The sequence below is a fragment of the Megascapheus bottae genome, chromosome 6 (genome assembly GCF_031878675.1).
Source record: "Megascapheus bottae isolate mThoBot1 chromosome 6, mThoBot2.hap1, whole genome shotgun sequence".
NCBI lineage: Eukaryota > Metazoa > Chordata > Mammalia > Rodentia > Geomyidae > Megascapheus > Megascapheus bottae.
This window is the reverse complement of record NC_143514.1, coordinates 54850694-54873151: the sequence shown is the minus strand read 5'-3', so window position 1 is coordinate 54873151 and position 22458 is coordinate 54850694. Positions and strand designations below refer to the sequence as shown.

At 40.0% G+C, this 22458-nt stretch overlaps 1 protein-coding gene across 2 annotated transcripts in view; it reads left to right on the top strand.

Moving 5' to 3' along the window:
- The window catches only part of Mast2 (microtubule associated serine/threonine kinase 2), a 112936-nt gene that overhangs the window by 15172 nt on the left and 75306 nt on the right, over positions 1-22458 (top strand). For both annotated transcript variants that reach the window (XM_090334942.1, XM_090334940.1), the window contains exons 2-4: positions 17-164; positions 3139-3281; positions 21141-21172. In XM_090334942.1, the coding sequence (XP_090191068.1) occupies positions 17-164; positions 3139-3281; positions 21141-21172 (323 nt within the window). The remainder of the gene's footprint in view (positions 1-16; positions 165-3138; positions 3282-21140; positions 21173-22458) is intronic.

Below are 22458 nucleotides of genomic sequence, written 5' to 3'. Positions count from 1 at the left end.
TCTTTATTCTTTCAAGGATGTGATAACTGGACTTAGTCCCCTGCTCTTTAGGAAGCTCAGTAATCCTGACATATTTTCATCTACTGGAAAAGCTAAACTTCAGCGACAACTTAGTCAGGATGACTGTAAGTTACGAAGAGGAAGCCTGGCCAGTTCTCTGTCAGGTAAGTATCTGTTTTTCTAAATTTTATTTTTTATTTTGTTGGTTAATTATCAATGGACTTTTCTGCCCAGGCTGGCTCTGATCCATGATCCTCAGAGCTACGACTGTTGTGTGTTGTTACAATTTGCAACTGTGGGGTTTAGCTTCTTTCCCTAAAGTGACAAATGCCTTCTTATCTCCTCCTCCAAAGAAAAGGCAATTTAAAATTTTTTTCTTTTTCTTTTTATATTACTCAGCATACACACAAATTAAGTTCTTTGAGATTATTATTATTATTATTATTATTATTTTGCCAGTCCTGGACTTGAGCTTAGGGCCTGAGCACTGTCCTTGGACTTTCTCAAGGCTCTATCACTTGAGCCTCAGCACCACTTCTGGCTTTTTTTTTTCTATATATGTGGTACTGAGGAATCTAACCCGGGTCTTTGCGCATGCGAGGCAAGCACTCAACCACTCGGCCAAACTCCCGGCCTTTTTTTAAAGGAAAAATTAAACAAAGAGATCTTGGTCCAAAGAGCAATTAAGATGGAGCTTTTTTTTTTTTTTTTTTTTTGCCAGTCCTGGGGCTTGAACTCATGGCCTAAGCACGGTCCTTGGGCATGCGCACGTGCTCTCTCTCTTTCTCTCTCTTTTGGCCAGACCTGGGGCTTAAACTCAGGGCCTCTATACTATCCTTGGGCTTTCCTCAAGGCTACCACTTGAGCCATAGTGCCACTTCCAGCTTTTATGTATGTGGTACTGAAGAATTAACCTGAATCTTCATGCATGCTAAGCACGCACTCCACCACTAGGTCAAACTCCCAGCCCACATAATTTTAATTGATCAGTAGAATATTGAAAAAGAGTCTGTTTGATTATAACTAAGCAATAATTTGTCAGTAGAGGAAAAAAAAATGTAATACTGTCTTACTACAAAGATCCAATTCCTTTTCTTTTTTTTTTTTTTGCCAGTCCTGGGCTTGAGCTTAGGGCCTGAGCACTGTCCTTGGACTTTCTCAAGGCTAGAGCTCTACCACTTGAGCCTCAGCACCACTTCCGGCTTTTTTTCTATGTATGTGGTACCAAGGAATCGAACCCGGGTCTTCATGCATGCTAGGCAAGCACTTTAACCACTAGGCCAAACTCCCGGCCCTTCACTTTTTTTTTTTTTATTGTAATCCAATTCCTTTTCTTTCCGTTCCTTTCCAGGAACTCTTATATTAAATTTTTTTTTTTTGGAGGGGGAGGGTAATGGGTACCAAGACATGTGGAAGGGTATCAATGTATGTGAATTAATGCACCTTCTATCTGGCAAATATCATGTAACCCTTTTACTAATTACAATAAAAAAAGGGAAAAAAAAATTTTTTTTTTTTTTCCTCCCTGTCATGGGGCTTAAACTCTGGGTCTGGGCTTTATACCTAAGTTCTTCATCTCAAGGCTACCACCCTACCTCTTGAGCTACACCACCACTTCTGGCTTTCTAGCAGTTATTTGGAGGTAAGAGTCTCACAGATTTTAGTGCTCTGGCTGGCTTTGAACCTTGATCCTCAGATCTCAGCCTCCTTAGTAGCTAGGATTACAGGCATGAGCCACCAGTGCCTGGCTGCACTTTTTGTATTACAAAAGTAAAATAGGGGCCAGGAGCGTGGCCTAGTGGTAGAGTGCTTGTCTAGCATTAATGAAGCCCTGGGTTTGATTTCTCCATACCACATACACAGGAAAAGTTGTAAGTAGTGCTGTGGTTCAAGTGGAAAAGCGCTAGCCTTGAGCAAAAACTGTCCAAGTACGGTTCCCAGGCCCTGAGTTCAAGCCCCAGGACTGGCAAGAAAAAAAAGAAAAGGTAAAGTAGACTATAAAAAAATAACATGTTGAAATGAGAATTCTTTTTTACTTTTTTTTGCAATTTTTGAAACAAGATCTCAAAGGCTAATAAGCTGGCTTCAAACTTGATATATAGCCCAAGCTGGCCTCATACTTTTGAACTTCCTACTTCAGTGTCCAGAATCTGTAAGTATGTACCATCATACTAAGTGTAGTCTTTTTACTGGTATAGGATTTGAACTCAAGGACTTCAGCATAATTGGCTTGCGTACTCACAGCTGGCATTCCACTACTTGATCACTGCCTGCTGCCTGGCTTTTTGCTGGTTATTTTGGAACCAGAGTCTTGGTGACTTTTTTTCCAACCTGGCTTGGAACCTTGATCTTCTCTATGTCTTAGCCTCCTGAGTAGCTATGATTATAGGTGAGAATGTCTGGTACCCAAATACTCATACTTAATCTTTACTTCCTCTTAAATCTTAGTTTTTTTCTTGTTTAGTTTTGTCAAATTTCTGTCCAGGTAAGTCTGTTATGCAAGTACATTGTGTGACAAAGTTAACTGATAGTTAAGGCATAATATTGAAGTTGAGTGAATGAATTAATATGAAAATGAATGGAAGGAGTTGATGCACTAGCAGTGTAAAAAATGTGATGCACCTCATCTAGAACTAAGCCATTGTAGTTCTAGATGCTTTGTCTTTTTCGGTGTCTTTCTTGGCTCTGGGTGAGATGAAGGCTGCCAATAAACCTGCATAAACACATCTACTCTGGAGAAAGCAGAATAGATAAAGTGTTGCTTTCTAAATTCCTAAGGGTCAGACTTGCTTAGGAGTATTTGTTCACAGTATTTTTGCACTGAGTTGGTAAGAAACTAAATGGGCTAGAAGGGATTGGAAAACAGACTGCTAGACTGGGTTTCAGGGTGGGAAGGCTGTCATGGTGGATATTATAGAAAACTGAAAATAGTCAACGCATTTGAATGTCTAATTTAAAATTCTAATCACACCCAAGACATTTGTAACTTGTAAAGGTTATAGATTCTAAAATGGACCCAGAAGACCCTTAGCTTGTTTGTATTAACATGATTGCACCCATTTGACATCCTTGCACTTGTTTCACTATTCATTCATTAACAAATAATTACATGTATATTTCTGACTCTTGTGTTTGAAGGTAAGCAGCTACTCCCTTTGTCCAGCAGTGTACACAGCAGTGTGGGACAGGCCTCTTGGCAGTCTTCAGGAGAAGCATCAAACCTTGTTCGAATGAGAAACCAATCCCTTGGACAGTCTGCACCTTCTCTTACTGCTGGCTTGGTAAGATAGTAAAATGATGGCTTGCTCAGAACAAATCCTTGATTTTGATTTGTCACTGGTGCATCTATTATTTTTCACTATATATGTCATCTTTAGGTCATCTATATGACATAATACAATGTGAAGAGCTGATATGTTGCACTATTGAGGAAGAAAATAATTTATTCATGTTTAACTGTTAATCTTAAAGTCTTTTTTTTTTTTTCCTGGGGCTTGAACTCAGGGCCTGGGCACTGTCCTTGAGCACTTGTGGTCAAGGCTAGAGCTCTACCACTTGAACCATAGCACCACTTCCAGCTTTTTCTGTGTATGTGGTACTGAGGAATCGAACCCAGGGCTTCGTACATCCCAGGCAAGCACTCTACCACTAGGCTACACTCCCAGTCCCTCAAAGCTTTTTTTTTTTTTTTTTGTGGGTCATAGGGCTTGAACTATGCCTGGGCGCTGTCCCTGAGCTATTCAGCTCAAGGCTACCGCTCTACCTTTGAGCCAAGCCCCATTTCCCAGTTTCTAGGGATTAATTGGAGATAAGAGTCTCAGGTCCTTTTGTGCCAGGGCAGCTTTGAACCTTGATCCTCAGATCTTAGCATCCTGATTAGCTAGGATTACAGGCATGAGCCACAGTTCCCATCTCCCTCAAAGTCTTTTAATGGTCACCTTATATCAGTCTTACTCTCTTCAAACTAGCCAGTTAGGAGCAGATTGTAAACCTGAGCTCAACTGATCTGAGAAGAGGATCAGGGCCTGCTGCATTATAGGGATAAATAGGAGAGCTGCCTACCTGCTGTGTGTGAGTGATTGCCAGATTTTGCCTTACTGAGATAAAAAAAAAATTGTAAAGGCAAATTTTTCCTCTGATACTAGGGCTTAAACCCATGGTTATAGTTAGTTCACATCTGGTGCTCTTAACACTTCAGCTATGTCTCTAGCATAGCAGTTTGCTTGTTGATTGGAGTGGAGTCTTGCAGGCCTTTTTACTTGGGCTACCTTTGAAATCTGAATGTTGATCCTGATCTTAGTCCCTGGGGTAGCTAGGAATACCTATTGAGCCACTAGCATTTGGTTCTCTAAAACTTTTACTTCTTTATTTTTGGGCTTGAGTTTATGTTGCATCCAGAGCCTGGATGCTCTCCCTTAGTTTTACCACTTTGAGCCTCAACTGTACTTCTGGCTTTTTTTGTGGTTAACTGGAGATAAGAATGTCATAGTCTTTTTTTTTTTGGTCTGGGCTGGCTTTGAACCACAATCCTTAGACCTCTGCCTCTTTAGTAGCTAGATTTAAAAAGGTGTGAGCCACTAGCACCTGGTTATCCCCAAATATATATTTGTGTATTTTTTGCCAGCCCCTGATCACTGTCCTTAGGCTTTCTCAAGGCTAGAGCTCTACACTTGAGCCATAACACAACTTCCGGCTTTTTCTATGTATGAGGTACCCAGGTCTTCGTGCATACTAGGCAAGCACTCTACTACTAAGTCAAACTCCTGGACCCCCAAATATTTTTTTGTATGTAGTTTGTTGAACTTGTATATGCAGAAACCTTGAATATGGAGTGCCATCTATATTCTTGAACTATGCTTTTTTTTTTTTTTTGCCAGTCCTGGGCTTGAGCTCAGGGCCTGAGCACTGTCCTTGGACTTTCTCAAGGCTAGAACTCTACCACTTGAGCCTCAGCACCACTCCCAGCTTTTTCTATATATGTGGTACCAAGGAATCGAACCCAGGTCTTCGTGCATGCTAGGCAAGCACTTTAACCACTAGGCCAAGTTCCTGGCCCCTGAACTATGCTTTTATTTAAAGAGTATATTGATAGAAAATTCTTATGATGCAATTGATGTGATTTATCCATTTAAAGTATTCAATTCAGTTATCTTAAATGCCTCTCAGACTTATGTATTCATCATTTCAGTCAAGTTTGGTATATTTTCATCACTTTAGAAATAAATGTTAGCTGGTCAATAGTGGCTTATGCCTGTAATCCTAGCTACTCAGGAGACTTTTTTTTTTTATTTTTTTTTTGCCAGTCCTGGGACTTGAACTCTGGGCCTAAGGACTGTCCTTGGGCTTTCTCAAGGCTAGCACTCTTATCAATTGAGCTACAGCACTACAACCGGCTTTTTTGTGTATGTGGTACCAAAGAATGGAGCCTGGGTCTTTGTGCGTGCTAGACAAGCACTCTACCACTAGTCCAAACTCCTGTTCCTGTGAGGCTTTGTATCTCCAGTTAACCACCAAAAAGCCAGATTGGAGCTGTGACTCAAGTGGGAGAACACTAGGCCCAGAGTTCAAGCCTAAGCCCTAGGGCTTACAAAAGAAAGAAAGAAAAGGAGTAAAGAAAGAAAAGATAGAGGGGGACATGCAAGGGGGAGGAAGAGGAAGAGAGAATGGGAGGGAGTAGGAGTGTAGTAGTACATGCCTATAATCTTAGAACTTGGGTGGCTGAGGCAGTAGGAACACAAGTCCAAGGCCACCCTAGGTTACATAGTAAGTTCCAGATTTGATTCTATCCGCCCTCCCCCCCAAAAAAGAAACATTGTAGACTCTCATCTTCTAACCTTAACCACAAATCTGTAGATTTGCTTATTCTGAATTTGAATATTCAAAGTTGAACCATATAATATGTAGTCTTTTATGACTAGCTTTCACTTAGCTACATTTGTCAAGGTTTATACATGTTGAATATATCAATCTTTAATTCATTTTTATTGCTAAATATTCTTTTTTTTTTTGCCAGTCCTGAGCTTGAGCTCAGGGCCTGAGCACTGTCCTTGGACTTTCTCAAGGCTAGAGTTCTACCACTTGAGCCTTTACCACTTCTGGCTTTTTTCTATGTATGTAGTACTGAGGAATCGAACCCAGGTCTTCATGCATGCTAGGCAAGCACTTTAACCACTAGGCCAAACTCCCGGCCCCTGCTAAATATTCTTTTATATAAATATAACCCATTTTTTTATCTATCAGTTGATAGATATTTGAGCTGTTTCTACCTTTTATCTATTATAAGTAATGCTGTTATAGTAATTCATATATATATGTATAAATAAAGGAGTATTGCCAAATTATAACTTTATTTATCATTGAAGAAATTTGATTTCATTATTTATTTGCCAATACTGGGGCTTGAACTTTTTGTTCAAGCCAGCTCTCTGCCGTTTCAACCACAGTGCCACTTCTGGCTTTTTTTTGTGTATGTGATACTGAGGAATCAAACTCAGGACTTCACACATGCTATGCGAGCACTCTATCTCTTGGCCACAGTCCTGACCTGATTTAACAATTAGTATTATTTTTTTCCAGTCCTTGGCCTTGAACTCAGGGCCTGAGCACTCTCCTTGGACTTTCTCAAGGGGTAGGCCTCTACCACTTGAGTTTTTTTGAACATTAGATATTTTTATAGCTTCATTTCATTCCTTTTCTTCTATTTAGTCTCTCCTAATTTTCAGCCCAGCTGGAAATGAATTACTCCACCCAAGGGACCAAATTTGTTCCTAGCGAACAAAATTAATGGGTTATTTCATGAGGGACAAAACCTCAAATAAAAAAGAATCTGTAAGACATATGGGCATCATGAGAATAAATCAAAGTGCATTTATTAGGAAACAATAAAATAAAAATGTAAGAATCCAAGCTTTATAAAAATTATTTTATTTTTTTATTGTCAGCGTAATGTATAGAGGGGTTAAAGTTACATTAGCATTACTTCTTACACATTGATACTCCTTCTCATGTTTTTGTCCCCATTTTCCTGCCCCCACCACCTCCCAATCTTTATTTACATTTTTATTTAATTATTTAATTGAAAAATTTTTTTTTTGTTGGTCATGGGGCTTGAACTCTGGGCCTGGGTGCTATCCTTGAGCTCTTCAGCTCATGGCTCCTGCCCAACCCCTGGGCCTACGTGTTGTCCCTGAGCTCTTCAGCTCTAGGCTACTGTCCTAACCCTGGAGCGGTAGCCCTACTTTTTGTTTTCTAGTGATTAATTGGAGATAAGAGTCTCAGGTTCTTTAGTGCCTGGGCTGGCTTTGAAGAGGATCCTCAGATCTCAGCCGCCTGAGTAGCTAGGATTACAGATGTGAGCCATCTTGCCCAGCTTAATTTTTATTTTGGACCAGTTACAGATTCAAGGGGAGTTGCAGAAATGGTATATGGAATTCCGTGAACTCTTCACTCCATTTTTCCAAAGTATGTAATCTTATATAATTAGTGGAATATCATTGAGAATTCCTAATTTGTGAAACAGATGATGAAAGAAATATTATTGTTAAAAATAATGACCTAGGGGCCTTTAGTGTGGCCTAGTGGTAGAGTGCTTGCCAGCATGCACAAAGCCCTGGGTTCAATTCACAAAAAAGCTAGTTGTGCTGTGGCTCAAATGGTTGAGTGCTAACCTTGAGAAAACTCGAGTTCAGTGCCCAGGCCCTGAATTCAAGCCCCAGGACTGGCCAAAAAATAAAAAATAAAAAAAATAAATAGTGATCTAGGGGTTGAGAGTGCAACTTAGTGGTAGAGTGCTTGTCTACCATGAATGAAGTCCTGGGTTCCATTCCTTTGTACCACATAAACAGAAAAAGCCAGAAGTGAGCCCTAGTCTGAGTACAGAAAGGCTCAGGGACAGAACCCAGGCCCTGAGTTTTAAGCCCCAGGACTGGCAATAAAGAAGCAAACAACAAAAAATAAATAGCAATGTAACCTTCTATGAGATTGTAAGGAATCTTTACTAAAAACTTATGTAAACTATAAAAAGTGAATGTCTGTGAGACTCTTATCTATAATTAACCACCAAGAAAACCAGAAGTGGAACTGTGACTCAGGTGGTAGAGTGCTAGCTTTGAGCTAAAGAGCTCAGGAATAGTGCCCAGGCCCAGAGTTCAAGCTCTATGAAGACCAAAAGAAAAGAAAAAGTATGAAAAACGATTACTGTGGATTATCAGGCCCAGGCCCAGAGTTCATGCTCCATGATTGACCAAAAGAAAAGAAAAAGTATGAAAAATGATTACTGTGGATTATCAGGCCCAGGCCCAGAGATCATGCTCCATGATTGACCAAAAGAAAAGAAAGAAAAAGTATGAAAAATGATTACTGTGGATTATCAGGAAAATTATTGTCTTTATCTTGAGGAGTTTATTTCAAATAAAAGGTCTTTCTAATTGAATGGCCAAGGAATCTTTGCTGAGAAAAGTTCTAGTTCTAGTTTCTGTGCTTTGTTGCAGTGTGTAGCCATGGGGAAAGCTCCCTGAGACTGCCCTGATATTTAGGTTGGTTTTTTTTTTGCCAGTCTTGGGCTTGGGCTCAGGGCCTGAGCACTGTCCTTGGACTCTCTCAAGGCTAGAGCTCTACCACTTGAGCCTCAGCACCACTTCCAACTTTTTTCTATGTATGTGGTGCCGAGGAATCGAACCCGGGTATTCGTGCATGCTAGGCAAGCACTCAACCACTAGGCTAAACTCCCGACCCCGGTATTTAGGTTTTTAAACAAAAATTCGTTCTCTTATGGTACTTACTTTTGTTTGTTTACTGGGTAAAGACCCTTGTAGCTTTCCATCTAGGTACAGTTATAGAGTATTTTACTTCTTTTCTTTTTAACTCTGGGCTTGGGTACTGTCCCTGAGCTTTCCAGCTTAAGACTACTGTCCTACTCCTTGAGTCACAGTGCCATTCCTGGTTTTCTGGTGTTAACTAGAGATAAGAGTTTCACAGACTATAGTGCCCAGGCTGGCTTTGGACCAGGATCCTCAGGTCTCAGCCTCCTGAGTAGCTAGGATTATAGGGGTAAGCCACCGGACCCAGTTCACCTTAGATTTTGTCACCAAGAATAAATCTAAAAGCCTGGCACTGGAGGCTCACACCTGTAATCCTAGCTACTCAGAAGGCAGATATCAGAAGATTGAGGTTTAAAGCCAGCCCAGGCAGCAAATTCCTTTAGACTCTTATCTGCAATTAACTACCAGAAAACTGAACCACAGCACCACTTCCAAAGTGGTAGAGTGCCAGAGAGCCTTGAATGAAAAAGCTCAGGACAGCACACTGGCCCTGAGTTCAAGCCCCATGACTGACAAAGAAAAAAAAAATCTGGCCACTCTCCTGCCAGTATCTTCTTTATTACCCAGCAACCATGGGTCCCTCTCTATCCATTATTCTGATTATCATTTCTACTCTACTTCAGCTAAGTGCCTTGTCTGAAGTGTTCTTACATAAGTTATAATGCTAGATAATCTCCTTTGTATAATTTTAGTTTCTTATTTAATTATTCTTAAAGTATAACTGTTCTCAGGCTTATCAGCAACTTGAAATGTCCTGCTATGCTTTTTCTGTCCTCTAATCTTTATTCTATCCTGTTTTAAGGATGGATTCCGGGCCGGGAGTTTGGCCTAGTGGTTAAAGTGTTTGCCTAGCATGCATGAAGACCCGGGTTCGATTCCTCAGTACCACATACATAGAAAAAAGCCAGAAGTGGTGCTGAGGCTCAAGTGGTAGAGCTCTAGCCTTGAGAAAGTCCAAGGACAGTGCCCAGGCCCTGAGCTCAAGCCCAGGACTGGCAAAAAAAAAAAAAAAGGATAGATTCCATGACTAATTAACTCTCATACTTTATAGAGATTATTCTCTTTTGCCACCTGTTTTGGTCATTTTGTCTTTGGTAAAACTTTTTACTTTTTGACCTACTGAAGATAGTCGCATAGTGGAGCAGATTGTTAGGCCTATAAAATTATGATGAATAATGTCAGTATTAATACTGCACACCAGATCTCATCGTCATTTACTCTCCTTCCTTTTCTTCTTTCCTTTACTCCCTCTTTAGTTGGGATTAAAGTCCTGGGTCACCCACAGCTGGCCAGAGAGGGAGGGAGGGTGTGTGTGTGTGTGTGTGTGTGTGTGTGTGTGTGTGTGTGTGTTCGTGTTCCTGTCCTAAGGACTTGAACTTAGGGCTGCCTCTGATTTTTTTTTTTTTTTTTTTTTGCTATTTCTGGTTTCTGGGATTTGAACTCAGGGCCTGGGCATTATCCTTGGGCTTTCTTAAGGCTAGAGCTCTACTACTTGAGCACTTCCATCTTTTTTCTGTGTTCCGAGGAATTGAACCCAGGTCTTCGTGCATGCTAGGCAAGCACTCTACCACTAGACCAGACTCCTGGCTCCAGTTTACTTATTTCTTTTTTTTTTTTTTTTTTTTTTTTGCCAGTCCTGGGCTTGAGCTCAGGGCCTGAGCACTGTCCTTGGACTTTCTCAAGGCTAGAGCTCTACCACTTGAGCCTCAGCACCACTTCTGGCTTTTTTCTGTGTATGTGGTACCGAGGAATCGAACCCAGGTCTTCATGCATGCTAGGCAAGCACTTTAACCACTAGGCCAAACTCCCGGCTCCCTACTTATTTCTTTATACTTCATCTCCAATAACCTTGCACTCTGCTGATTTCACAGGGAAAATATTTGCAAACACTCTACCACTAGGCTATGTTCCCGGTCCTTTTTTTTGTTGTTGTTGATTATGGGGCTTGAACTCTGGACCTGGGTGTTGTCCTTATGCTCTTTAGCTCAAGGCTAGTATTCTCTCTACCTCTTTAAGCACATTTACAGATTTCTGGTGGTTAATTGGAGATGAGTCTCATGGATTTTCATGACTGGGCTGGCTTTGAATTTCAATCCTCAGATCTTAAGCCTCCTGAGTAGCTAGGATTACAGATGTGAGCCAACGGCGCCCAGCAACATTTCTCTTCACATCTCTGCTCATGCTCTGAAGCTCATCCTTTTCAAAAATATATTTTTGGTTTAGTTGTACAGGAGTTTGAACACATGGCCTCAAACATGCTAGGCAAGTGTTATACTTCTTGATATATGTTCTCTGCCCTCAACAATAACTTTTTTGGGGGGGTTGGGGATAGGGAGAAAAGTTTATCTGTGAATGGTAGGGAAAGAGTTAAAGGAAATTGGAAGAGTTGTCTCACTGTCTAGATCCTCCATCTTTATCCCATCATCTTCTACTAATTAACCCATTGCCTCTGGACTTTGGCTGTTTTTACCAATCCACCCTTGAAACTGCCCTTACATAGGGCACAGATTACTTCCAAACCAGTAAATTCAAAGGGTATAATTTTAGTGATGGGCCTCCAGGCCACATTTGTTCAGAACTTTCTTACCATTTTTTTCTTGGCCTTTCCCCCACAGTATTTGTAGTCTTGATTTTCCTCTTCGCTCTCTGGTACTTCTTTTCAAAATCCTTTGGCAATTGCACATTTTTTGGTGGTAGAATTTGAACTCTGGGCCTGGGCACTGTTCCTGAGCTCTTCAGTTCAAGGTTAGTGCTCTGCCACTTGAGTCATAGTGCTACTTCCATTTTTCTGGTGGCTAATTGGAAATAAGAGTCTCATGGACTTTTGTGCCCAGGGCTGGCTTTGATCTTCAGATCTCAACCTCCTGAGTAGCTAGGATTACAGGCATGAGCCACTAGTGCCTGGCTGGTAATTTCAATTTCTTTCTTTCTTTTTTTTTTTTTTTGCCTGTTCTGGAGCTTGAATCCAGGGCCTGAGTGTTGTCCTTGGGCTCTCTCAAAGCTAAAGTTCTACCACTTGAGCCACAGCACCACTTCTGGCCATTTCTGTGTACCTGATACTAAAGAACCAAACCCAGGACTTCATGCATGCTAGGCAAGCACTCTACCAGTAGGCCAAACTCCCGGCCCCCAGATTTCTTTCTTTTTTTTTTTTCTTCCATATCTTTTTTATTGTAATTAATAGAAGGGTTACATTATATTCACCAGATAGAAGACGCATTACTTCACAAACATTGATACCCTTTCTCATGTCTTGGTCCCCATTTCCCTCCCCCCACCCTCACCCCTTATCTTGTTTTCCCCCTTCCCTACCTGATTTCAAATAACCAAATACGCATATATCCAATATATCAGATAACAAGGTGAAATACTGTAACAATATAAGATAACCAAGGGACAGTGAAAGAGATAAGAGATTAACATAGTACATTAAGGACAACAATCACTCATTATATGGCTTTTGTTTTTATATCCTGGAGGTCCTTTCATTTAGCATCACACTACATGGCCTTATGTATCTAGGTTTTGTTCTATTGTAAATCTCTGCTAGGAGAGCCCAAGGTTTCTACTGATTATGACAAATGAGGGAAACCATTGAGCCTATGTTCCTTTGAGTCTGGCTTACTTCACTTAATATGATTTTTTTCTAAGTCTTTCCATTTCCTTACAAATGGGGCAATGTGTTCTTTCTGACGTCAGCATAGAATTCCATTGTGTACAAATACCACATCTTGTTAATCCATTCATCAACTGAGGGGCATCTGGGTTGGTTCCATATCTTTGCTATGGTAAATAGTGCTGCAATGAACATCGTTGTGCTTGTGAATTTAGTATGTCCTTGTTTCTGGACGATTGGTTAAATGCCAAGTAGTGGAATTGCTGTGTCATAAGGGAGCTCTATGTTTAGTCTTTTGAGGAACTCTGGCTTCCAGATATTAAAATTTTATCTTAGAACGCAAAATGTGTTTGAATGTAAAGACCAAATATTAGACTCTAAAGCATCTAGGTTGTGGCAGGGAATTTTAGGCAGGGTGCCCCACTTCTCTATCAGAGATACAGAAAGGAAGTTTAGCACATTGGTACGTGCCACTTAAATGGCTCTAAAGGTAGATGGTTGTGTTCCTGCTCAAATCACGAAGGATTAAGAATGAAATGTGCTCTGAAAACTCTGCATTATTCTTTCTGATTGGAAGGCTAATTTACAGTACAATTTTAGAGATCAAATCTGTTGTTTCTGTGTGTATGGGATGCTTTGAATGCAAAGGGGAGAAGTTGTTTTATTGCTACTATTACTACTACTATTATTTTAGGTAGGCAAGGACTAATTAAAGATATTACAAGTTTTTGGTCCTAAACCTGAGCTTAAACTCAGGGTCAGGGTGCTGTGCCTAAACTTTTTTCACTTTATTTTTTTTCTTGTTGTGGGGCTTCAACTCTGGGCCTGGGCGCTGTCCCTGAGCTCTTCAGCTCAAGGTTACTGCCCTACCCCTGAGCCAAGTCCCATTTCCTGTTTTCCAGAGGTTGGAGATAAGAGTCTGGGTCCTTTTGTGCCCAGGCTGGCTTTGAACCACGATCATCAGATCTCAGCCTCCTGAGTAGCTGGGATTACAGGCTTGAGCCTGGCTATTTATTTTAAAATGCATAGCACTTTTAAGAAATCCTGTCTTGGGCCGGGAGTTTGGCCTAGTGGTTAAAGTGCTTGCCTAGCATGCATGAAGACCCAGGTTCGATTCCTCGGTACCACATACATAGAAAAAAGCTGGAAGTGGTGCTGAGGCTCAAGTGGTAGAGCTCTAGCCTTGAGAAAGTCCAAGGACAGTGCTCAGGCCCTGAGCTCAAGCCCAGGACTGGCAAAAAAAAAAAAAAAAAAAAAAAGAAATCCTGTCTTGTCTGAAGCTAATTCATAGCATTAATTTTAGTGACCGATTGTCATCACCCCCAAATCATTTGCATTGTTCTCAGTGTAATAAATTGAGACGTCCTCAATACTTGGGTGGCACGTTGTCATACCTCTAATATAGAATTTCACATACTAGGGCACTGTTGTTTATATTTGGCTTCCTCATTGGATTTGAGCTCTTTGGGAATAGACTTATTAGTAATATTTGTCTTGGTAATCTCTATCATCTCCATTTCAGTGATTGGTAGAGTAAGTGATTCTTGTTAATAAATGAATTAAAAATTAGCCAGGTGCTGGTCACTTAGGCTTGTAATCCTAGCTACTCTGGAAGCCAAAATCTGAGGATCATCGTTAGAAGCCAGTCAGGGCAATAAATAAAGTTCAGGAGACTTTTATCTTCAATTTTCTCCAATGACTAAAAAGCTGGAAGTAAAAGTATGGCTCAAGTGGTAGAAAAGTAGCTTTGAGCAAAAAAAACTTAAGGACAATGTTCAATCCCTAGGACTAGCACAAAAGTTAAAAAAAAAACAAACTAGAATTATTACTTTTTTTTTTGGCCAGTCCTAGGGCTTGAACTCAGGGCCTGAGCACTGTCCTTGGGCTTTTCCCTCAAGGCTAGCACTCTGCCACTTGAGCCACAGCACCGTTTTTGGCTTTTTTCTATGTATGTGGTACCGAGGAATCGAACCTGGGTCTGTGTGCATGCTAGGCAAGCACTCTACCACTACACTAGGCCAAACTTCTGGCCCCTAGAATTAGGACTTTTTTTTTCTGAATAGCTTAGTAGTATATACCTTGAGTGAATTAGAGACCATTCCTGCTTCCTCTCTCTGCTGGTACATACAGTTTTCATTAATAAGATTATTTGATAAAGATATCTATGGCTTTAAAAACCTATGACTTTGCAGACATTAATATATTACATAGAATACCCTATGCAAATCAGCGGTCTGTTCATGTCATCTGTTTGTTTTCCCTGTAGACATAATCCAGCCATTAGTTGTTTAAAGCAGCAGATGGAAAAAGGAGTCCATGGGGATGGGGATTTATTAGTTTTCACAATGAAAGACCACACTGGTTGTGCTAAGGATTAGAAAATTTCTCCTGAATGAGAGGGAAAAGATGAATCTTGCTTTCTGAGGTATTTTCAGTAGCATGAATAGCTCTTGCAGTTGTATGTAAGAGGATTAAACAAAAATCTTGTAAATAGACTTTCCTCCAAGCCCCAGACTATTGTAGCTATCATAATGATAAGAAAGGCAGTTTTTCTTTTTTTTTTTGTGAGGTGTAAACTGAATCTGTCATATAGTTACTGCTTTTTTAATACTCAGAGAATATAGCAGACAGATTCAGTGCTTTGTATGTAACTTCATTTGTCAAAATAGGAAAACTGGGTTAGTATTTCATAAAACCTTTTAGAGACAGTTTTTGCTGCATGTATTGTATTTGCCTTAATGCTTTTTATTTGATTTATTAAAGAGGTCATTGACTTTTCTCAGTTTTCCTTTGTGTTTACTAGGATTCTATTATAAAACTGGAAAAATTAAGTGTTGCTTATGGTTTTTTTATAGAGAGAATTATATTGTGAAAGCTAGACTTTTCCTCTTGAACTCTAAAACAGTGTATATTTTAAGCCATAAATCTTTAAACTTGAGTGAAGTCCTACTTTTAAAATGGCAGCCTGGTGACCAAAGAAACAGTTATGAGTCTATTAAAGCCTGAATGAGGCAAGGCTTTTGTGTGCTGTGCCCTTTTAGAAGTCTGGAGGAAGGAAGCGTTCCTTGTGACAGCACTGCCAGGAATGAATAGAGATGAGTGGATTGGTGCATGCTCAGATCTCACAACACGTGTGTTAGCCCCCTCCAAGGACATAAAAGTGCAGTGAAACTGACCTTAGCAGTGGTCCAAGCTGCTGAAGAAAGAGGCTTTTGGGATTGCTCAAGAATTGGAAGACCAGCATATCTAGCGATAAAGAAACAAAAGAGCCTGTGACAGGATGGAAAGTATCTGACATTTGCTTTGTCTATACAAAGGATGAAGGGAATTTTGCTGATTTAGTCAAAATAATAACTGATTTTATATTGGTTTGAGCCTAATAACAGGCATCAAACCAATATAAGTAATTTTTTGATTTCTAAATGGTGTTTTTTTTTTTTAAATGTGTGTGGAATGGTTTTGTTTTGGGAAAGAAAAACATGCCATGGATTTTGCAAGCTAAGTAGCTGCAGGTGGAGACTCTTGTTTGCCAAGCTGTTATAAGCAGTGAAGATAGGATTATAAAAGGTTAGAATTTTGTTTTTCTGTAATCTTTGCTTTTTTCTGGGTACTACACATAGGTATGGAGAGTAAAAATAAATAATAAAGTAGCTCCCCTATTTTGGTTGTAAATGCTGGTGATATCTTATTTCCTGTGAAGAAAGACCCTGGTATAAGGCAGTGATTGTGTTGTTATGCCTGCATGGTTTAGTGGAACAGTGGGTTAGTGGACAGAGCCTGGTCTGCTGAATGGATCTTTTGCTTCTTTATTCTCCAGTAAGTAGGCACTAGGTGTTAACTGTTTGGTAGTAGTGTTTTGGGTTTTTTTTGGTGGTTGTTGTTTTTTCTTTTGTCTGATATCTGCTATGGATAAGTATCTTAAGAAGGAGAGGGCTACAGGTGAGTAAAAAAGTATTTTTTTTACTGATCACCTTCCTTTCAGTATTTGAAAACTTACTGCATAGGTGATTGCAATTTTACTTAATTCATTTGGGTCGGGCAGACTGGAAGAATACCATGAAGCTTTTCTTTATTCTATGTAAAGATTTTATTTAAGGTTTTGCTATTTTTTTTTCTCTTTCATTTTGACATGGTAGTTTTGCTTTGTTGTCAAAACTTCTGGGTTCACATGATCCTCCCAAGTATAGCACCTTGGATCTATAAGCATACAATACTGTCTCAGATCTTTCTACTTGGGTAGAAAAATGCAGTCTGGGTTCACTTGTATTAAGTGAGTGGATCAATTAAATCAGACCTATATAAGATGCAAGCCTAAATTGGACCATAGGTATGACTGCTGGTAGATTGCTTACAATAAACATGCCCTTTTTCTAACCACTCTATCATAATGTATTTGTGGCATTGGTTTGATAGAGCTTTTCTGAATTACTACTTGGACATATATGACATATTCATTCATGTCTATATGTCATATTCTTTAATCTCAGGTTATTTGGCAACTGAAGAGGTAAGGTGTAATGAGGGAAAATAGGTTGATAAACAATTTTTACCTGAGGTTTTTTTTTTTTTTTTTTGGTCAGTTTTGGGCCTTGAACTATGGACCTGTTTGTTGTCCCTGAACTCTTCAGCTCAAGGCTACCACCCTACCCCTTGAGCCATAGTACCACTTTCGGTTTTCTGGTGGTTAATTGGGGCTGAGTCTCCCAGACTTCAATACTGCTGCTCTGAACTGCTTTTTTTTAAACCAGTACTGGGGCTTGAACTAAAGGCCCGGGCACTGTCCTTGTGCTTTTTCAAGGCTAGTGCTCTACCACAAGAGCCACTGTACCACTCCCAGCTTTTTCTGTGGAGGTAGTACTAAGGACTTGAACCCAGGACTTCATGCAGGCTAGGCAAGCACTCTACCACTAGGCCACACTCCAGGCTGTTAACTGAGTTTTTTTTTTTTTTTTTTTTTTGCCAGTCCTGAGCCTTGAACTTAGGGCCTGAGCACTCTCCTTGGACTTTCTCAAGGCTGGAGCTCTACCACTTGAGCCACACACCACTTCCAGCTTTTTTCTATGTATGTGGTACTGAGAAATCGAACCCAGGTCTTAGAGCATGCTAGGCGAGCACTCTACCACTAGGCCAAACTCCTGGCCCCTCACCATGAAGGACTGAGATTTGAAACCAGTCTGAGCAGACAGAACTAAGAAACTCTTACCTCTAATTAACTAGAAAAAAAGCCAGAAGAGGAGCTATAGCTCAATAAAACATCAACTGTGTGTATGTGTGGGGGGAGCTACAGCCAGTACCAGCATAAAAACAAAACATAAATTGAAACTAAAAGTGATGTTTGCAGTTATTTTTGTGATCTTTTTCAATGGTCTTAGAAGTCCCCACTGAAAAGTCAATATCCCAAGGTCGGTAATGGTGACTCATGCCTGTAATCCCCACTACTTGAAATGTGGAGATTAGGAGGATATCCGGTTGAGAACAACTGGCTGTGGCTCCCCACCTACCTCAAAACTTACATCTTATCCCCTGAGTGGCTAGGAGTATTGATGTAAATCACCAGCACCTAGTTTTATTTAGTATATGTAAATAGCTATGACTAATCTTTTCCTAGACTCCCATTAACTACCAAATAAAAGCCAAAAAAAAAAAAAAGGAACTGTGGCTCAAATGATAGAGTGCTAGCCTTAATCAAACAAATAAAATAAATAAATACAAGATTAGGGACAGTGCCCAGGTGCTGAGTTCAAATCCTAGGGACTAGTACATGTACATGTACACATATAAACATCAGAATTACTGATGAGCAGGATGTGGGTAGGATATATAAAAAAGAGGAAATCAGCTGTCCAGAGCTTTGGTCTGAACAATCAGGATAGAGTTACCATCATCTGAAATGAAGAAAGGCTATGGATGGAGAATTATTTTTCATAGAAACAGTAGTTCATTTTTTTGGACATGTTGGGCTTGAGATACTGAGTAGCCAGTTATCTTTTAAGTATGTGAAATGTGAGTGGCAGGTCTGGGAAAGAGAACACTTTAAAAACTCTGGAAGTGGATAATAAATTAGTACAATGGTTTGGGGATGTTATTTCTTCGTGTGTGTGTGTGTGTGTGTGTGTTTGTGTTTGCACTTTTTTATTAAGATATTTTATTAACACTGATTTTTTTTTTTCTTCTGTGGGTCATGGGGCTTGAACTTGGCCTGGGCGCTGTCCCTGAGCTGTGAACTCAAGGCTACTGTCCTACACTTGAACCAAGCCCCACTTTCACTTTCTAGAGGTTAATTAGCGATAAGAGTCTCTGGTCTTTTTGTGCTGGGTCTGGCTTTGAATCTTGATCCTCATTTCTCAGCCTCCTGAGTAGCTAGGATTACAGGAATGAGCCACCAAGCCAGGCTTAATGCTGATTTCTTTTTTTTTTTTTTTTTTTTTTGCCAGTCCTGGGCTTGAGCTCAGGGCCTGAGCACTGTCCTTGGACTTTCTCAAGGCTAGAGCTCTACCACTTGAGCCTCAACACCACTTCTAGCTTTTTTCTATGTATGTGGTACCGAGGAATCGAACCTGGGTCTTCATGCATGCTAGGCAAGCACTTTAACCACTAGGCCAAACTCCCGGCCTTAACGCTGATTTCTTACATCATATTTCAAATGCCATGTTTAACAAGAAGGGAATCTCTATATACAATCACTGGCACATAACTTTTAGAACCTAATTAAAATTAAGCTGAGATGTTTTTTGGGAGTGGGGATCATAGGGCTTGAACTCAGTCTGAGTGTCTTCCCTGAGCTCTTCAGCTCAATGCTACCACCCTACCCTTGAGCCAATCATCACTTCCCTTTTCTAGAGGTTAATTGGAGATAAGACTCTCTGGGTCCTTTCCTTTTGTGCCAGAGCTGGCTTTGAACCGTGATCCCAATGGCTTGAGCCACTGTGTGGGGCTTAAGCTGAGATTTTGTAGGAATTTCAAATCTAGGTGTATATATAATACCTCCAGGAAACTAGGAAAAAGCACAAGAATGTTTACAGGAATATTGTTTCTGATAGAGAAGAAAAACAATGAAAGAAAATTAAATCTATTTATTGCAGGATGAATAGATTTAAAAAATATTGGTGTGGCTGGGCAACTTGGCTCATGTCTGTAATCCTAGCTCTCAGGAAGCTGATATCTGAGGACCAACGTTCAAAGCCAGCCTGGCCACAAAAGGACCTGAGACTCTTTATCTCCCGTTAACCTCTAGAAAAGGGAAGTGGGACTTGGCACAAAGATAGGGTGGTAGCCTTGAGCTGAAGAGCTCAGGAACAGTACCCAAGCTGAGTTCAAGCCCCATGACCCACAAAAAAAAAAAATCAAAAAACAAAATATTGGCATGCTTATAGACTTGACTACTTACTATCTAAAGACTAATGAACTAGGGCCTGGTGCAGTGGCTCTCACCTGTAATCCTAGCTAGTCAGGAGTTGAGATCTGAGGATCAAGGTTCAAAGCCAGTCCAGGCCTTGAGCAGGACAACTCCTAGGCCCAGGGGTAGTGTGTTAGCCTTGGCTGTAAAGCTCAGTGACAGTGCCCAAGCTGACCCCCCCCTGCGAATAAAGACTAATGAACTAAAGTATGTATTCATATGGATGAATGAATCAGTGTCTGTAGTGTTATTTTATGTCAGTATTACCTGTGCCAGAATACCTATGAAGTCATGTGCATATGATTTAGAAATATGTAAAATAATTCTAATAGCTATTTACATATAATAAATAATGGAAGGCACATAAAAATTAAGAATTGTTCTTATTAACGTTATACAGAAATGAGTTTAACACATGTTTAAAGTAAAGAATCATATTTTTCTCCCTGGGACTTGAACACAGGGCCTGCGCACTCTTCCTGAGGTTCTTTTGCTCAAGGCTAGCATTCCAGCACTTTAGCCACAGAGCTACTTCTTGCTTTTTGTGTTTATGTGGTGCTAAGGAATTGAAACCAGGGCTTTATGCACTCAAGGCAAGCACTCTACTATTAAGCCACATGCCCAGCTCAAGAATCACTTTCAAGGAGGGACTGATAAGAATGAGAACTATGAATGAAAGTCACAGGGGCTCCCGTTATTACTTTGTTTCTCATGCCAATGGTGTGAGCAGCTTATTTGTTACATATTTTCTGAACTTAACTATTTGTCTAAGATATTTTCTAATTAGTCCTTCCCCCAGTCCCATTTTGTTTAATTTCTCAGCTGCTAAGTATGCGAATACTTTAAATTAATTAGCAATTAAAAGCTGGTGCAAGGAGTGCCTAGAATCTACACTGGGAGATGGTTCCATCTAGTGGGAGAAATACTGCAACTATTTTATGAGTCATTCCATTTATGAGAATTAATTTATTTTTGTGCCAGTCCTGGGGTTAGAACTCGGGGCCTGAGCACTATCCTTGAGCTTTCTCAAGGCCAGCACTCTACCATTTAAGTAATAGTACCACTTCTGGATTTTTTGAAGCACCCAGTGTTTTGTGCATGCTAGGCACTCTCCCGTCCTCTGCTGTTTATTTCATTAAACATTAAAAAAGGAAGTTATCTTTAGAGATATTTAAATCTTTGTGATTTAAATGGTAAAACAGTACTTTAAGTCTCCTAAGCCATTTACGAATACTTGGAGAAGTCAGATGAGCTCTTACTTTTTTCTAACTTGCTTGTGTTTATTTTATTTATTTATTTTTTTTTCCAGAAGGAGTTGAGCCTTCCAAGAAGAGGCAGCTTGTAAGTAGATGATTATTATCATTATGATTATTCTTATGATGATCTTCTTTAGACATTCTCTTAAGTATCCATTAGAGATATTCCATTCAAGGACCATTTCTGTGACTACCATCTAGACCAGAGCAGCCAGTGGATTAGAATTTTTCTCTCATTAGGACAGTCTCCTCTTTACACTGTTCCGTCCCACTTAAATCTCCTTCTCTGCCTCAATTTTTGCCTAGCATTAAAATAGCTGCCATTTAAATATACATCACAATCTTATTATTATGTTTTGGAACTCACTGAATTTTAGTAGGCTGAAGCTAAAAACAAATGGGAACTCTGTATCTGTTTTGTCCTATAACATGGTTACTAGCGAGACCATGTTTTTCTGATAAGTTAGGGCAAGACTAGGGAAGTTTTATTCTGACATTGTTTTATTATATTATTATTATTGCATTTTCCCTGGATTTTAACTTCTTATATTTTCTTTTTTTTTTCCTTTTTTAAAATTTTTTTAATATATTTTTTATTGTAATTAATAGAAGGGTTACATGATATTTGCCAGATAAATGGTGCCTTAATTCCCACACATTGATACCCTTTTACATGTCATGGTCCCCATTTCCCTTCCCCCCTCCCCCACCCCTCATCTTGTTTTCCCCCGTTCCCTATCCAATTTCAGATAACCTAATATAATTATATTGGATATATCAGATAACAAAGTGAGATAGTGTAACAATATGAGATAACCAAGGGACAGCAGATGTGATTTTTTTTAAAAAAATTTTGTCAGTCCTGGGAGTTGAACTCAAGACCTGGGTACTGTCCTTTGGCTTTCTCAAGGCTAGTGCTATTCCACTTGAGCCACAGTACAACTTCCAGTTTTTTCTGGGTATGTGGTACCTAGGAATTGAACCAAGGGCTCCTTGCATGCTAGGCAAGCACTCTGCCACTAAGCCACGCTTCCAGCCCCACTTCTTATATTTTTGGGGGATATCTTTTTCTCTTTAAGAATCCTTTTCTTGGGCTGGGAGTTTGGCCTAGTGGTAGAGTGCTTGCCCAGCATGCACGAAGACCCCGGTTCTATTCCTTGGTACCACATGCATAGAAAAAGCTGGGAGTGATGCTGTGGCTTAAGTGGGAGGGCTCTAGCCTTGAGAAAGCCGAAAGACAGTGCTTAGGCCCTGAGTACAAACACCAGGACTGGAAAAAAAAATTAAAAAAAGAAAAAGAAAAAAAGAATCCTTTTCTTTTGAGGGGTTGGAGGTATAGCTCAGTTGCTAGAGTCAATAAGGAAAAGCCTC